Source organism: Anser anser (genome assembly GCF_964211835.1).
Source record: "Anser anser genome assembly, chromosome: 7".
NCBI classification, from domain to species: Eukaryota; Metazoa; Chordata; class Aves; order Anseriformes; family Anatidae; genus Anser; species Anser anser.
The window spans coordinates 15,082,525-15,097,958 of NC_139727.1; the positions used below are offsets into that span (position 1 = coordinate 15,082,525).

At 37.0% G+C, this 15,434-nt stretch overlaps 1 protein-coding gene across 3 annotated transcripts in view; it reads left to right on the forward strand.

The window, feature by feature from the left end:
• The window catches only part of LOC310902999 (uncharacterized protein), a 322,682-nt gene that overhangs the window by 109,107 nt on the left and 198,141 nt on the right, over window positions 1-15,434 (forward strand). Inside the window, exon 1 of one of the 3 annotated variants that reach the window (XM_083845496.1) lies at window positions 13,133-15,347. The exons of the other annotated variants lie outside the window; for them this stretch is intronic. Within the exon in view, the coding sequence (XP_083701622.1) occupies window positions 15,331-15,347 (17 nt within the window). The 5' untranslated portion in view covers window positions 13,133-15,330. Of the gene's footprint in view, window positions 1-13,132; window positions 15,348-15,434 lie in introns of those variants that run through there. 3 annotated transcript variants of the gene reach the window in all.

The window sequence follows — 15,434 nt, forward strand, 5'->3', positions numbered from 1 at the left end:
AATAAAATGGAATCTTTCCTTAATTCAAAATAGCAAGTCAGTACTTGGTGTTTTTTTATTCTGAAGCTAATGTCGGATTGTGGTGGGAAGCTTTTAACTAGTATCTTAGACAACTTAGATCATGGGGAAAAAAATTGCTGAGGAAACAACATAGCTGAGAAAATATTCATAAACTTTCATATGGAGCTGTCATGTAAAGAACGTCTTTTTAAAAAAATGAAATGTCTGCTTCAAAATGTAATAATTTAAGAGACAAAATGAAGTATTAAAAAAAAGTTTTTCTGTAACCTGAAGGTCAGTTTTAGTAAACAGCTGTGTGCAGACACTATCAGAAAGCTGTACTCAAGATTCTCTGAATTGCTGAAACAGAGAATTGTACTCATTTTAAATACAGCTGCAGAAAAACTTACTTTAACAAGATACCGAATTGTGTAATTAGCTGATCAAACTGTAAAGGAAATGTATTGGAACAGTATGATCTAGTCTAATCCGAAATATTCCGGTTACTCTTATTTCTTGCCTCTGTATGCAGGGGGGAGAATGATTAGTAGAATGGATCCACTTTGCCCCTGCCTGGGTAACATATTTATTTTAAATGATGATTTTATGAAATGATCATACTCATTCCAGTTTTGATACGATCCAAGATGCATTTTTCCAGATGAAACTGAAATCTGTAGTTTTGCATGGCTCTAAAATGTTATATCTATTGATGTAATGGTGTCTTGCATAAAAATTCTCCTTATGAGAAGCAATAGGCAACTGTAGTGGTTTTAATAGAAGATAAGTAAGTATAAGAGGTACAACAACACTTAGAAAATTGATGAGTTGTATATAAATAAGAATATGTATTCCTCCTCCCAGTAGCGCTTTCTGTTAAGAAACAAATCAAGCAGTGGGATTCGCCTTTCCATCTACTGGTTAAGTTTGAATTTCTTTTCGTTTGGCCTCTCTAACTATACAGTTTATACAGTAACAGCAGAGCCACTGAAATGGTTGGTCGTCTTTTTCAGCTGTTCGTAATCTTGTTCATCCTTGTTCTAGAAGGACATTTTAAAGTCCCTTCCTATTCTTTAATCTTAAATCCTTAGATCTCTCTTTCTGGTCTGCTGTGTGGCATCCACAGCTAGTAACTCCCTTCAGCATACCGTATCTCCTGCTCTAACTTTGCCTTTGGAACAAATAGTCAATTACAGATTGTGTTGAATGTCAGTCTCAGGTTGGATTGTACAGTGCTCTCCTAATGTGAAAGATGCAACTTCGCAGCAGTCTTTATGAAGTATACCACAATCACTGATTGTGTGTTATTGTTACTACGCATTCTGGGTATATGTATTCTATAAATCACTTTATCTTTTACAGTCTCTGTACATTTCAAAATACATCTCAGTGGAAACCTAAAGGTGCAAAAGTAATTTACTCTTGAAAAAAAACAATATTTATTACTTCAGCGACTTGGCACTGCCCTTTCCTTTCCATCATTCATTGTTGACTTTGCCATTCTCCTTAGTTTCTTCTTCCAACTTCCAATTTGCGTGTGCCATTATTGAAGAGAACAGTCTGTTTCAGATGCGTTCTGTAGGACAAACTATACTCTGGGTGAAAATTTAAAGGTGTATTGGAGGAAATGTGCATATTGCACAGTATATTAAGTTCCAAATATTAAGAAGTTGTTCAGATTTTTCTCATGCAGTCAGGGTCACCATAGTTACTTCATCTGTACTGCTGCTGAACTTTGCCATCTTTATTTCTGTACAATTTCTTGTCTTTCATAAATCATGTTTTATATGTTATCATCTAGCTGCAATTTGATTTCTTTCGTGTTTTTCATTTTTGTACTTGAAGCATCTAACTTCCATGGAAGAATGACTATATGTTTATTGACTGTGTCTGCATTATAGCCTGAAACTAACAATTATTTTGTCATTTGTATTTCTAGTTCGATTTATCTTCCACATATCCTGCTTGTAGAGATTTGGTACTTTGTTTTCATTAGTTAGTATCAGATGGAAAGATACTTTACTTGAGAAGTTACAGTACTGCTAATAACATGCAAAGGATTTCTAGAAAGAATAACATGGTGCTGTGACTATTGGTCATTACCTAGATTTTGGTCATACAGTCAGTACAGTTGGCAGGTCATACTTTGTGTGCCATCTGTCGTACATTACAACAGTCTCGTGTAATTCTTGACTTCATGCAAACTCATACAGTTCCCAGTTTGCACTGTATTTCAGTACTCAGCCTGAACATTTGTGTCCTGTAAGATCTCACCTCTGCTTCAGCTCAAACGGATTCTTCTACCAGCTGCTTCTGGCTGGCCTTCTCAGCGACACAAGCAGAGTTGCTCAAATGAAGCTTGCATGTTGCTGGTGACAAGTTTGTGCAAGATGAGCTGTGTGCTTGGTGAAGGCTCTGACACCAAAATGCTGCAGTTGCAGCTAGTTTAAGAGAACAATATCTGTTGTGGCTTTGTGGACATGATGGAGAATTTATCAAGGTGTTTCTAGATATTTTTATATGTGCTGAGACTTCATGCTATGTATTTGGAGAATATGATGCTGTAAATAGTAGCATTCATGTCACGTGGGTTTCCAGTGCCGTACCTGAATTTGTCTTAACTGTTTCAAATTTTTTAGCAACTGTTGGGCCTCTGAAAGTTTGACCAGCTGATCAGCTTCAGCTGGAGATGAAGCAAGCTTTTTTCTCAATAATTTTCCCTTAGAGCCATGAATGCGAGTCACTAATAAGTGAGGAGAACTGAAACAGATGCCAGAAAAATTAAAATCAATTGATTTTATGCATAACATTAACAAGGCATTTTATCTTGGTGACGAACAGCGCTGTCTTAAGTAAGCATTCATTTGACCTAGTGGCTTTGTTATCAGTTCCTGTTAATATCCTTGTAGCACTCATTAACAAGACTGCAGCTTTCAGGGATTTAGCTGAATAGTAAGTAAAACTAGATTAAACTGACCTATAAGCAACATTTTTTCAAGGAAAATAAAACACAGAAAAGGAAAATATATTAAATCTAGTCCAATATTATAAATCAAACAATAAATGAACAACCAGCATAAATGCATAATTATTGCTGTGTACTAAAATGAACTGTACCAAAGCAGCTTACATCTAACCAGAAAATTGAAGGAAGCTCTAAAAGCATCCAATTTGCCATCCAGAGCTTATGAACTAATGCTTGCAAATGTTTCTTCCTGTGTTGGAAGGCTGAAAGGACACTCACCAGTTTCCCTGGATTACAAGAGTCAAAATCATTTCAATTCCTTCCCCTGTTTCTCCAGCTGACATATCCCCATAAGCTGTCTTTGAACTTCTTCTGGTAACACTTGGTGCAGAACTTCTGCTCGGTACATCTATCAGGTTCACAGCTGCATCAGGAGCCCAAGTCAGTATTTATTTGCATAACCAGGGCAATTGCTTCTTGTCATCCGAACCATATTATGCAGTATCACTAGTTTAGCCTATAATTGGATCAACCCCAGCTTATGTCAGGTAAACCTAAGTTCAACAGGTTTCTTCATTTTCATTCTTTACTTCATTGTACTGGTACTAGTTGCACAAGAAAAGTTTTAGTTACTGATACTGTGATCAAATCTGATTGCGCTAGGAAAAGCTAGAGCTTGTTTTCTATCCTGTGTTGCATTCTGTATGCAAGCATCTCAGCTGTCAGGCAAGGAATCTGCATTAGAGCTTATTGGAGATCTCCTAAAGTAAACAGAAATATTGATTTTGTTTGTTTGCTTGCTTATTTATTTTCTTCTTTTTTGAGGGAATAGCATTAGGGAAGTAAGATCTAACTATTGATTCAAAGCCTAATCTTTTTAATGTACTAACGGTCTGTGGAGAACTTGAAATTAAACACAGATGCTCAAGCTTCTATTTAATGAATGGTAAAACAATACTGCATTAAAAAAAAATAGCCTAACTCGATTAACCTGACAGCTATTATGTTGATGGCATGGTCCCATCAAAGCAAGTGGAAGACGCCCTTTGGTCTGACCAGGAAAGATTTTTCTGTAAGTTACAGAAATAAGAAGCAATGTTTTCATAACCAGTTTTGACCCAGCAGTATCAGAAGTAGGTGTTTTTCAAATTGCATTCAATAAAATTACTATTCTGTAGCCACTATTACACTTTAAATGGCCATTCTAGTGCTCCTTTGGAATGTAACATGAGTGGTCATTGACATCAGTGGACTAAGATTTTTCCTCTGAGGTTTCTCACCAGACAGTAGCTCTCTGAACAAACTGTATATTATGATATGAAATATTTAATAACAGAGCAGCAAGATTGCTGACAGCACTGGAACATTGAAGACATCTGTCTGATCCATAAATATGTTATATTTGGTTTCACAAAAGCCAGGGAATGTCAAATCATACAAGAATCAATTTAGTTTGGGCAAGTTCGGCACAGTTTTAACTCTGGGGCATAATTACTTGCATCACTCAGTGACATAAACATGATCTCTGATCACATCTTCGCTTTGAAGAAGCTGCCTATGTTGTTTCTTCTTTGCAAAGTATCTCTCCAGAGACATACAAACTGAACCCAGCAGAATTTGCTCATATTATCAGTTCCTCTTCATATTTAGATTATAGTAATGCTCAGAGTATTTCTGTGGTCTCTGCTTACGTTTCTGGGGCATTCATGTCTCTTCTAGCAGAGGTTTGCCAGTTTCAGATAGTTGAAAAATATCAGCATCTCTTTTCATCCCTCAGTCTGACAGATGTTCCTGCCTTACTTATTTGAAGGAAACAACAAAAGCGTAAGAAAAATTAGTGTCTGTTTAACTCACCACAGGGAGAGCTGGGTCTCTGTGCAAAAAACAACTGTGTAATCCTTTTTGGACCTCATTTTAAGAACAAGACTCTTTTCTTCTTCAGCGACTTTCATCATCATCCTCTCATTGTGTTGCCTCTCATCATGCAATCATCTCAAGAGTGAAAAAGATTATTTCTATAGGTCTGCTGTCTGAGGTACTTGTGTGATATTTTATAGGGAGGGCTATATACTTGGAGAGGGATTGATCTTAGACAAAGGTATGTTTCTTTTTACAGGGCATAGTGAAAAATCATACAGCTCACACAAAATAGGTGACCAAAAATGATGGTGAGAGTGCAGAGTGTAGACACTTAAAAAATTAAAAAAAAAAAAAAAAAAAAGAGTTGGATAAGTACAGGCCAGAACATTTTAAAAATCAATTTAGACAATGCTGACATTGGAATTGGTCATTTTCCCCTGTTTTTCTCTGAATGGTGTGGAAGATGAAGAGGAAGAAGGGAAAGAAGCAAGCAAAATGGCTGTATTTTAGTCTGAAGATTTGGGCCCTTAACAGTGCCTTTATGTCAAGCCAACACTTCCACTACCAGAAGGAATTCGGAGAAGCTGTCTTCAACAAAGAAATTGAGTCTTTCATCAGGGCTTTAGTAATGATTTTGGAGAAAGCTTTCTTAAAAGCTTTTTCTAGTCAGGATAGAAGAATTTTAATATTACCATAATATGGATCTGTCGTCTTTCAGGCTGCTTTAGGAATCACTGTGAGACTACCGTGGGAGATCAGTTACCTGACTTTCTAAGAAATACCCTGAGAAAATTCATCCAATAAGAGGAGTTGGAGGAAAGATTGTACATCAAATTTGTAGCTGGTGTAAACACCCCTGGACTAAACAATGATCTGATTTAGAAAGAGGACTTGCTGACAGTCTCTTTTGAGTAATAATTCACTAACTGCATGGCTACATTTCTTTTCAGTGGCTCTCTGGATCTGGAAGTAGCTTTTCTTCCTGAGCAGTTTGTTGTTTAATGAGATATAAACACCCCTCTGAAATGCTTTCATTATGGTAGCATTCTTTTAAATTGCATGATTGTACGTGGTGTTTCACATTAGGTTTATGTGTCCTGTAGAGCATGGGGCATGAATCAATGTCACATACTGAGAAAGTCTGGGGTTATCAGGGCTCCTGAGTAGACTTCTGCAGAATTTGCACAATGAGCAGAAGAGGAATTTCAGGAAGACAGAAAGTATGGTTTCATAGTTAAGGTAGTAGAAAACTGCCCCAGAGAAATGAACTCTTTCCCCTGGTTAGTATTATCAGCTTATGCCGTAGCATTTGTGTGTGATCTAAACAAGTAATTTTAGCTCTAATTTTCAGTTCTTCTATGACTGCATGCTACTGACTTCCCAGGTGGCTGCCTTTAAAGTCCCGTTTGTAGTTGTGTGAAGCACCCAGCAGAGGATGCATCAAATGGACAGTGCACTCCAGGTGGTGGGGGTCGGTACTGCGAAACATCTTCATAAATGACCCGGATGATGAGATATAAGGCCCCTTGGCTAGCTTGCAGATGGTACAGAACTGGGAGGACTGGGTGTGCAGCCAGTCTAGGGGAGAAATGGGCTAACAGGGCTGTCAAATAGTTCAAAAGAGGAGAAAATACTTGCACAAACACATGAAGTCTTGCAAAGTTGACGAAACAAATCAATAGACCGTGTGAAAAATGCTGTCAGGAGTGGGCAAGATGCTACCATTGCCTTTGGAAGAGAAATGCATAGCAACAGTGATGATTCCTTGAGACCTATCTGAACATTGCACTGCAGTATGCATTCTTTCTTGTAATTTCCCATGTTTGAGATCATACCTTAGTATTTAATATCTGTAGACTCTTAGTCTTACCTCTTCAGCTGCTTGTATGAGTAGTGATCTTTGTATGATTTCTTTTTAACATTTCATTAGTTACTATTTTGTCAAGATGGACTGGAAATACTCCCTTTTCAGAGTTCCATGGCAATAATCACAACAAAAACACATGGGAATGGGGTTGCAGTAATAACAAAAGATCATTGGAATTCCCCTCTCTGATAAAACTCTGGAAATCTATAGTAGTGACCTTCAGAAGCAGCACACAGCAGGAGGGTTGCAAGGACTTCCTTTGCTGAGTAGTTTTAAGGAACTAATCAAAAAGAACTCCTTGGATATGAGCTCTTTCTAGATTCTTTTCATCTAGGAATAAAATCCAAGTGAGTCAGCAAGAAAAAAATCTTCTACAGAATCTAAACTCTACAATATTTTTCAAATCTGCTTCTGGGCAAATAGCTCCACTATACAGGAGGGAAATTAATAGAAAATGGCCTATTAGTGTCTTTATTTATAGTTCAAGACTCAACAACTCAGTGATTTATATTTTCAATTTAATCACACCAACTGATGTAAGAAATAACTGGAAATGCAGGTATGACCTTGCTCAAGCAGACTATATAAAATTCAATGTAGCAAAGCTTGTATATTGAAAATTGTGCAGTAATAAAATGTTTTTTGCATTGTACAGCTTGCCAACTATGTCAATACAAGATAATGGTTTAGGCAAATTACATGACTAAAGAATTAGAAATTTAACTGGAAAAGGAAACATAATGTTGAGTTTGTGGCACAAACTCATTTTATATGATAAAACTAATTTGTAATTTGATCTTTAAAGCAGAACATGGGTAGTGAAGCACTTGAAATGAGAGATCCATTATAGAAGAAAGGAAGTGTGAAGACAAAGAAATAGTCTAACAGCAGCATAGACAAGGGCAAAAGAACTCCTATTGCAAATAGCTAAATATAGTATTCTTCAAAAAAAAAAAAGCTGAAGTTCATGGGAGGGAGAACAAATAATTGAACAATTCTAAGTTCAAGTTTAGAAATTTTCTTTAATTTACTGTATTTTTGTCTTCACTTAAATGTTTCTTAATACATTCGGGCAAGAGAGAAAAGTTACTGAAGTTGTGGAAGGACAGAAATTCAGCTTAAAAAGTACAGCTCCTTATTAAAGATTTTCTGGGATCCATGTGTTTATGCTGAAAAGAGAAAGGAGTACAAGTGACTTCATGCAGTAACACAGGTCAGGCGTCTAGACACACAGTAGCATCCCTGTGACACACTTGCTGTCTCATGTGGAGCATGTGCGTGGTCTTTTGTAGGAAAATGAGACCTTGTTCTCCTTGTGCTTTTGTCTCTTCAACTGTTGGTGAAAGAACTTCTGTCAGGACAGGGCTAGGAGCATTTTCTGTTAAGTAGAACCAAGCGAAACCTGCCCATTCCTTGGAACACGAAGCATATGGCCACATCCAAACAACCAACTCAAAAGGAAGTTCTCTGAGTGACCATTTGTTTCCACTGGTGGTGGGTACTCTAATGAGAAAATGGCCTCAGGGATGAAAGAAAAGTTAATTTCAATGGTTCAAAATACTTCTTACTAGCAACAGTGATTTTTTATTTATTTATTTTTTTTACATCTGATTTACACCTCCATGTTGGTAAGAAGAGAGTCAAAGCCATTCACTGCAAAGGGTTGAACAACAAACATCTTTTGTACAAGTTAGATGTATTCGTTTTTCAAAGGATAATTTCTCTCCTGGTACAGCTCCTCGTAAAAATATAAATCCATTAAATTGTGAAAATACCCTAATGGCCTGGCACAAGTGCAGAGGGCATGATTATTCCAGAGTTACTAAGGGAAGGATCATTTAGATGGAAAAGTTCACATTGCTTCATTGAAAGACTGTAAAATGATTGTTGAAATAGGTTTTTGGTCTATTAGGCTCTTCGCTAATCTTTTGGGGGAACTCATTAATATGCTTCAATGAAAAAAGGCATAAGGATAGTTTTCATCAAGTGAAATTGTTAGTGGTGTGTATCATGCATAAGATGCATTATAAGTTGTGCTTATGATGTGAGAAACCTTGTAATAGCATCGGATGCCCTGCATAAATTGCATTCTTGGGAAAAGAAAAATGCTGAGAAATTTAATGCTGGGATAGAATGTGTAGAATTAAATTCTATGCAACAAATCAAAGCACTATATGCAAATTCTCACTTGTACTATTTTTTGGCCTTTTGCTTCTACAGTATAAATGATGTACTTCCTTTTCCCCTACTACAGATCTTTAAGAACAGGGCTTGAGTGAAGAGCAGCAATGCTGAAATGCTTTGCCCCGTGTCCTTTGTGTCAGGTAGAAATAGTTAATCACATGTCAGAAGGAAGCTTTGGGCTATGATTAATCCCTCATGTTGAGAATTATTTTTCAAGAAATTGTTTATGAGAAGGCATGAGTCTTTTGGAAAGAGAGACAGCTTGCCAGAGAAGATTATTTTCAACATCCTGTTTGTTGAATAGATACCTGGTGAGAGAGCTCAGCTGAATACATTTGAAAGAATTGTTATTCAGGAAATAAAACCTTTTCAGATGACTGTTATCCCAGTTTGAAATCTGATAATGCATCTTGGAAAGGTAGCACTTGGGAGTGTTATAAGTGGTAGGGAATACAGGACATCACAAATCTCTGTTCAAGCATATTTTTCTACATTTACCATATTTCATTGGTGGTTTTTTAATGGGCTGACAATTCTACCGTGTTTGTTTGTCTGTATTTATTTGGGATTAAATTACTGGGGAGAAACCTCTAATAGCAGAGTTCTCAAATGATACTTCTTCATACAGGTAAGGAGGTGTACAACTCCAGGACCTCCTCTTACAGCCTTCATTTACAGTTTTCAGCTTTAGTAATAAACAGTGAAATGGCTATGTCAGTAGAAGACAGGTAGGAAGAGATCTACTTAAGCTGCAGAAAAGTATTCTGAAAGATGTAATGCCTGAGTTTCATGGAAAACAGTGCAATGTGCTGGTCTCATCTGCTTGTTAAGAAGTCTTTCATGTTTATTCAAGGACTTGCAATTGCTTACGTATCTTCCGTCTCAAAGCTAAAACTGCTAAAAAGCTTGGCAGTAGGTTAAACCCCCAAGATTGTATGTTCAACACATAATTCTCATCTGGTGTTGTATGTGCATTGATACAGAGAGATTACATTACATTGTGAATGTACATTGCCCAAATATAGAAAGCAAAAGACAACATCAGAATGGAAATTCTCTACTGCCGAAATAAGTAGGGAAGACATACTCCCTAATTTTGAGTTTAAAGAGAAATTTCGCCTTAAAATACAAAATTCCTGTGGGTTGGGATGATCCCTTTTTCATATGAAAATTCAGTGACTATCAATAAGACTGTTCTGAAGAATGACCAAATGCCAGTATGAAATCTGGAATCTAGGTTGTATCATCTATTTGGGAGTGAGCTTTCAAATAGGCACAGAGGTCTTCTATTCCTAATAAAGAGGCCATAGAGCAAGTAGGATAAGATACAGAAGGAAAGGATTTGGGGCTGAGTTTTCAATAGTTTCAGTAGCTCTGATGTTCTTTCTCATGGGCAAAGCTTACTGAGTAGTTAAATGGAAAGTATTTGTTGTGCTTATAGATGATGCTGTTCTGGTTAGCATACTTCAGTCCCACTTCTTCTGCAAGGCTGGGATAACGTTGTTTCTCGTCCCATTCATTGAAGGGAACAATATGTTTCTTAATTGCTTGTGATGCAGTTGACAGGCATCTTTTGCTTATATCCTGGGTAAAGCTACAAAAATTTCTCAGTGTGGCAATTAATGAAATTTTTGAGAGATTCTTTTTAAAATGTTGCTGTTTTGATTTTTAAAATGATTTCACAATATTTTTTTCTGTTCGCTACTTCTGGTCCACCAGGGTCTATTTGAAACCAGTGTGTAAGTAAGGTACAGTAGTTAATAATGAAACTTATACAACTTTTACTACTAATAGTATAAAGCTTTCACAGGGGAAACGTGAAGCAGATGTTGCCTTCCTCATCTAGTAACAACAAGGTCAAAATTACACTATAGCCTTTGAACTTCTTAAGTCCATCCAACTGTTTATGGTTTTGTATTCCCAAAACAGAAAAGAGGTGAACAGCAGAGAGGTGCAAAGTGACCTCCATGATCATTTCTGCACAAATATAGTTTACAGTCTCCTTTAGCAACTACTTCAAAAATAGCAAGTCACATATTTAATTCATGACAATTGAAGGCCTTGGTTCAGCATTTCAGTGTGTAGATTGGTGATATGAGATGGATATCTAAGAATATGAGATCCTTAAGAGTCTGTCTATTTACAGTACTTTCTTTTGACAACTCCCACCACTTTTACCCTTGTTTATTGTACCTTTGCTATACCAGCTCACAGCTCGTTGCTGATTTTCCCTTTATAATGTTCTAAAAGCTCCCAGCTTTATATCTCACAATAGTTTGAAACAGGAGAAACACACTAAATTGAGCAACAATAACAGATAAAGTATTGCAGTTCAGAAATACGAGAGTATTGCCCTAATTTCAAGCTCTTCAGTCTCTTTTCTATTATTAACATTAACTCTCAGAAATATTTTAGTAGCTAAGGGGCCTAAATCTTTTGATTTCAAATTCATAAAGCTCCGTTTACTTCAGGAATGTCAAATAGAACAAGGAAGAGTGTAAGTGGTCACATGACTGTTAAAAAAGGTGAAATACATGTTTAAATCCATCAGTAAAAGATAAAATTTATATGAAAATTAAATGAATTTATAAATGCATTACTAACAAGAGCTGTACTGTTAAAACTAAATTACAAACCTAAAGATTGGTCCCTATTGATTACTGGATGCATTCCATTACAGTTTATGAAACTAGTAAGATTTATACTTATAGTGTAATAAGGTAAAGTCTTAACATCTGAATGCAGTGAATTAATGCTTTAATTAAAACGAATAAGCCAGTCTTTGTTTGGTATGTTTCATATTTTATATTAGAGTTCTAGATGTACTTAAGCTACTCAGATATTTGCCCAAAGAACATACTTGACTGGGTAGAAAAAACATACTGTTTTTGCGTAATGTCACTGGTGAGAAGTATGTCGTATTTCTGGTAGAATAGGATGTTTCAGAGTCCTGGAGCATTAGATGCTTCTTCAAATTTAAAATTTACTCTGTGATGACAGTAGAATGAAAATACTTTGAAACAATGCAAATGACTAAAAGAAAGCAAAATCTGTATTTGTTGACAAAAGTTGTCTTTTATTAGTACTGAATTGTGTATGATTATACTACCCTGCCTGCCTGGGAAGTGTTATTTCAGAAGAGGCTGAGAACTGGAAGCAAAGCAAGAACAAACAGTGGCTTGGGAAGTGATGTGCACAGTGCAGGAAATCACAAATCCTAGCAAAAACAATGGGGAAGCTGTTAGACAGCACTCTGTCTTTTTAGGGCAAGGTTAATGTTCCCAGGTGAGATACAAAGATTCGTAGGTAATGATTAAGTCCAAGTTTAAAAAGGCCACAAGAAAAAAAGACACGGAAGCGGTTGTTGGTGGTTGCTGAAGAGTTTTTGACAGAGAAGTTGGAGCGACATAGTTTTTCTATCTGTTTCACTGTCCTAAAGGCTGATCTAAATAGCTTGAATGTACTGATACTGGCAGGAAAAAATTGAGAGTTCATTTTTTTCTTTTTTATTTAATCCTTTTTCTGTGTGCTTTCTGTGTATCTTTTGAAGGAATAAATAATGTTTCGCTGTTGGCTGTTTCGGGGCTGCAGTAATCCAACATTGTGACGGGATCCTGGGGAAAAGGTCTGGTGAAATCATATGCCTCAAAGTTAACTGGTAAAGATTTAGGGATGATGACTTGAAAATCCCTATTGGAGAACCATAACAGTGAATAGTTGGAGTTAGAGAGAGGACAGACCTGTTTCCAAAAGGATGGGTCTAAGAGAAAAAATGCATCCACCTAGAGGAACATCAAAACATGTAGCTGTAGATGTGGTATTCTCTATTGTAACCTGTGCCATCAGTGCCATTATTGCCTGGCTCAGAGGTGTATAGTCAAAAAGAGGAAGCTTGTGGTTTACTGCAGATTGGGCAAATGCAGACTACAAAATGTATCATTTAGTTTAAATGTTAAAAAAAGTATTCAGATACTCCGTGGAACAGATGAAGAGGAAAGATGATGCTTGTTACTGATTGCTCTGGGAAGGGCATCTGTCATGGTTTTAGGTTCCTGGGAGACAATTTTTTTTTTTTTTTTTTTTTATTTCTAGGATGCAGGACATAAATATTTTGTACTGCATCCCAATGATGTTGCCTTTGTTGTGTTTCTTTTAAGCTAGAATAAATCACTGTAGACTAAGGTTTCTATTGCATATGGCAATCTCAGCTTGAAGAAAAAAAGTCTTAGCATTCCTGTTATTTAACATTTCTATTCACAGTACTGAGTGAGGAAAGGAAATACATACATGAAAACAACTATAAATAACATCAGAAGTTCTTGCAATGAGTTTTGTTATTCTTGAATATTCAAGCCTGCATTAGGAGGCTAAGACTGCCAAGTCTCACTGGAGTCATGGAGTTCAATAATCTGGCTGCTGGCAAAGTTCAGGAGAGTGGTCTTCTCTTGGTCTGAATTCCAGGTGCTGTGCTAGGTTGGCTGGAGCAAGATGCTTATATGCTTAGATTAGTTTTCTTTAATCTGTCACATTAGAAGAATCAAGTCTTGACGCTTAGAGTCAGACACTTGTACTTGGATGCTTTTCAGCTGAGCTCTGAGAGGCATTTGGAAAAATTCAGGTTCAATCTGAAAGCAGCAGCTTCTAACCTTTGTGTACGTCTCCATCTGACAAGCAGTGGCACTGCACATTTCTTACCTTCAGAAATCCGTCGGGTACGCTATCATTTTGATTTTATATCTGTCTTGACATAGGTATCTCCCAGTTTTGCCAGGGGAAATATATTTATTTCATGATTGGTATCAAAGTTTCCTCATGTGTTATCTGCCTGAGGCTGACATTGTATTATTCTTGTGCAGAGGCCTACATACTAGGGCTTGTAGGACTGCTCTCTGGAGTTTCTTGACTTAGAGCCTGAAAATTGATTTACCAGGTGATATTAGCTGCCTCTCATATCACGTCAGCTTTGGCTTAAAATATCAGAAAAGACCAGACCCTGACACAATAGCAGTAGTCAAAACACTGCCTGTTCTGCTATCAAGGGGCAACGGAGGGTCAAGAAAGGGTGCTGTAACTTTCTTGCTGTAAGGAACTGCTAAAAGCAGCTGCTTGTTAAAGCTTGATTAACTCTGCAAATTAACAAACTAGTCCAAGCATTCAGTGATTCCAGGTAGGTCCTTCTTAGTTGGAGGTACTGAAGATCTTGATAAATACCTAATATTTGCTGAAAGTGCAAACAGAAAGGCCTGTGAGGTGTGGCCAGTCACCTACCAAAAATGCATTTCAGGGTCAGGTTTTAGTCAGTATTTGTACACCTACTTGCAGTGCATAAGAGTTAACCCTTCTCTCTCAGACTGGAGCTGGCAAACCCCTGGTCCGTGGCACCCATCTCAGGCCTTAGTTGGGTTCTAGTCAGATAGTTTTCCGTATGCAGTTATCTCGATTTTACAGAGCTGGTCCAGTGGCCTAAATACTTTTGTAACTTGTCTCTGAGTACTCTGTTACTGTCATGTTACCCTGCATCAGTCAAGCAGAGTTAATTTTTGATGTTTACGTATTTTGACTATTAAAAACGATCAGTTTTCACGGTTCCCTTCAGTTGTTACTTAGTTGTTGATGTCCCTCTTCTCCTGAAAGAGCAATTAAGCCAAAGTTAACTGCTTTGGTTTTGATGTGGGCTACGAGCTGGCACATGGACAGTTATTCCAGCTCACTTGACATGGAATAACTTTCTGCAGCACAGTAAAATGACCATTTTTTGGAGCTTTCTGTGCCAGTAGGACTGTCCTACATCTTACTGCTCCTTGAACAACAAACAGCTCAGAAGAAGGAAAATGCCCATTTGTGTTAAGCAGTGGCCAGCTGTTTCCTCAGTCTGAAGATCACACGGGTTTTATAAATGTGAGTGCAAGCACTGAAATGTGTAATTCATTTTTAGTCAAATTAATCTCTTCTCCTACAATGAATTGTTCTGTATAATTTTATGTTGTTTTAAAATACCCTGTTAATCAGTTTTTAATGTACTTAAATGTAGCCTTGTGATTTCATTAACTTTGTCGTCTTCTTGTATTATGAGAGAGCACTTCATCTACCCTGCCTATGCTCTTCATTGTCTGGGGTTCTTCTGGCATATCCTAAATTAGTCAATCACTAATGTGAACTGTGTCAGTCTATTTAATTTTTGTTCATGTGGAACTCTCCATTTCCTTAACAATGCTCATTGTCTTCCTCTTAGACCCCTGCTGTTTCTGCTGTTAGGTTTCTGAAAGAATACTTCTGGTTTATGTAAGGTCATTGTAATTATCTCTCTATTTTCTGTTCTGTTCTCTAGCATTTGTCTGCATGCTGAATAGCTTTGCACATTTATCATTGGTTTTGTAAGATTCTGTTGTATTCATATAATGCTGCAAGAAAATGATTTTTCTTCAGTTTTGCAGGGCTGTGGGTGTAGGTCTGAATGCTGTCACAACATAGGTGATTGACTTCTATATTTAGTCTCTCTGGTTTAGTCTCAAGTTTCCATAGTCACTTCATACATTATTTCACTGACTGTAATGGAAG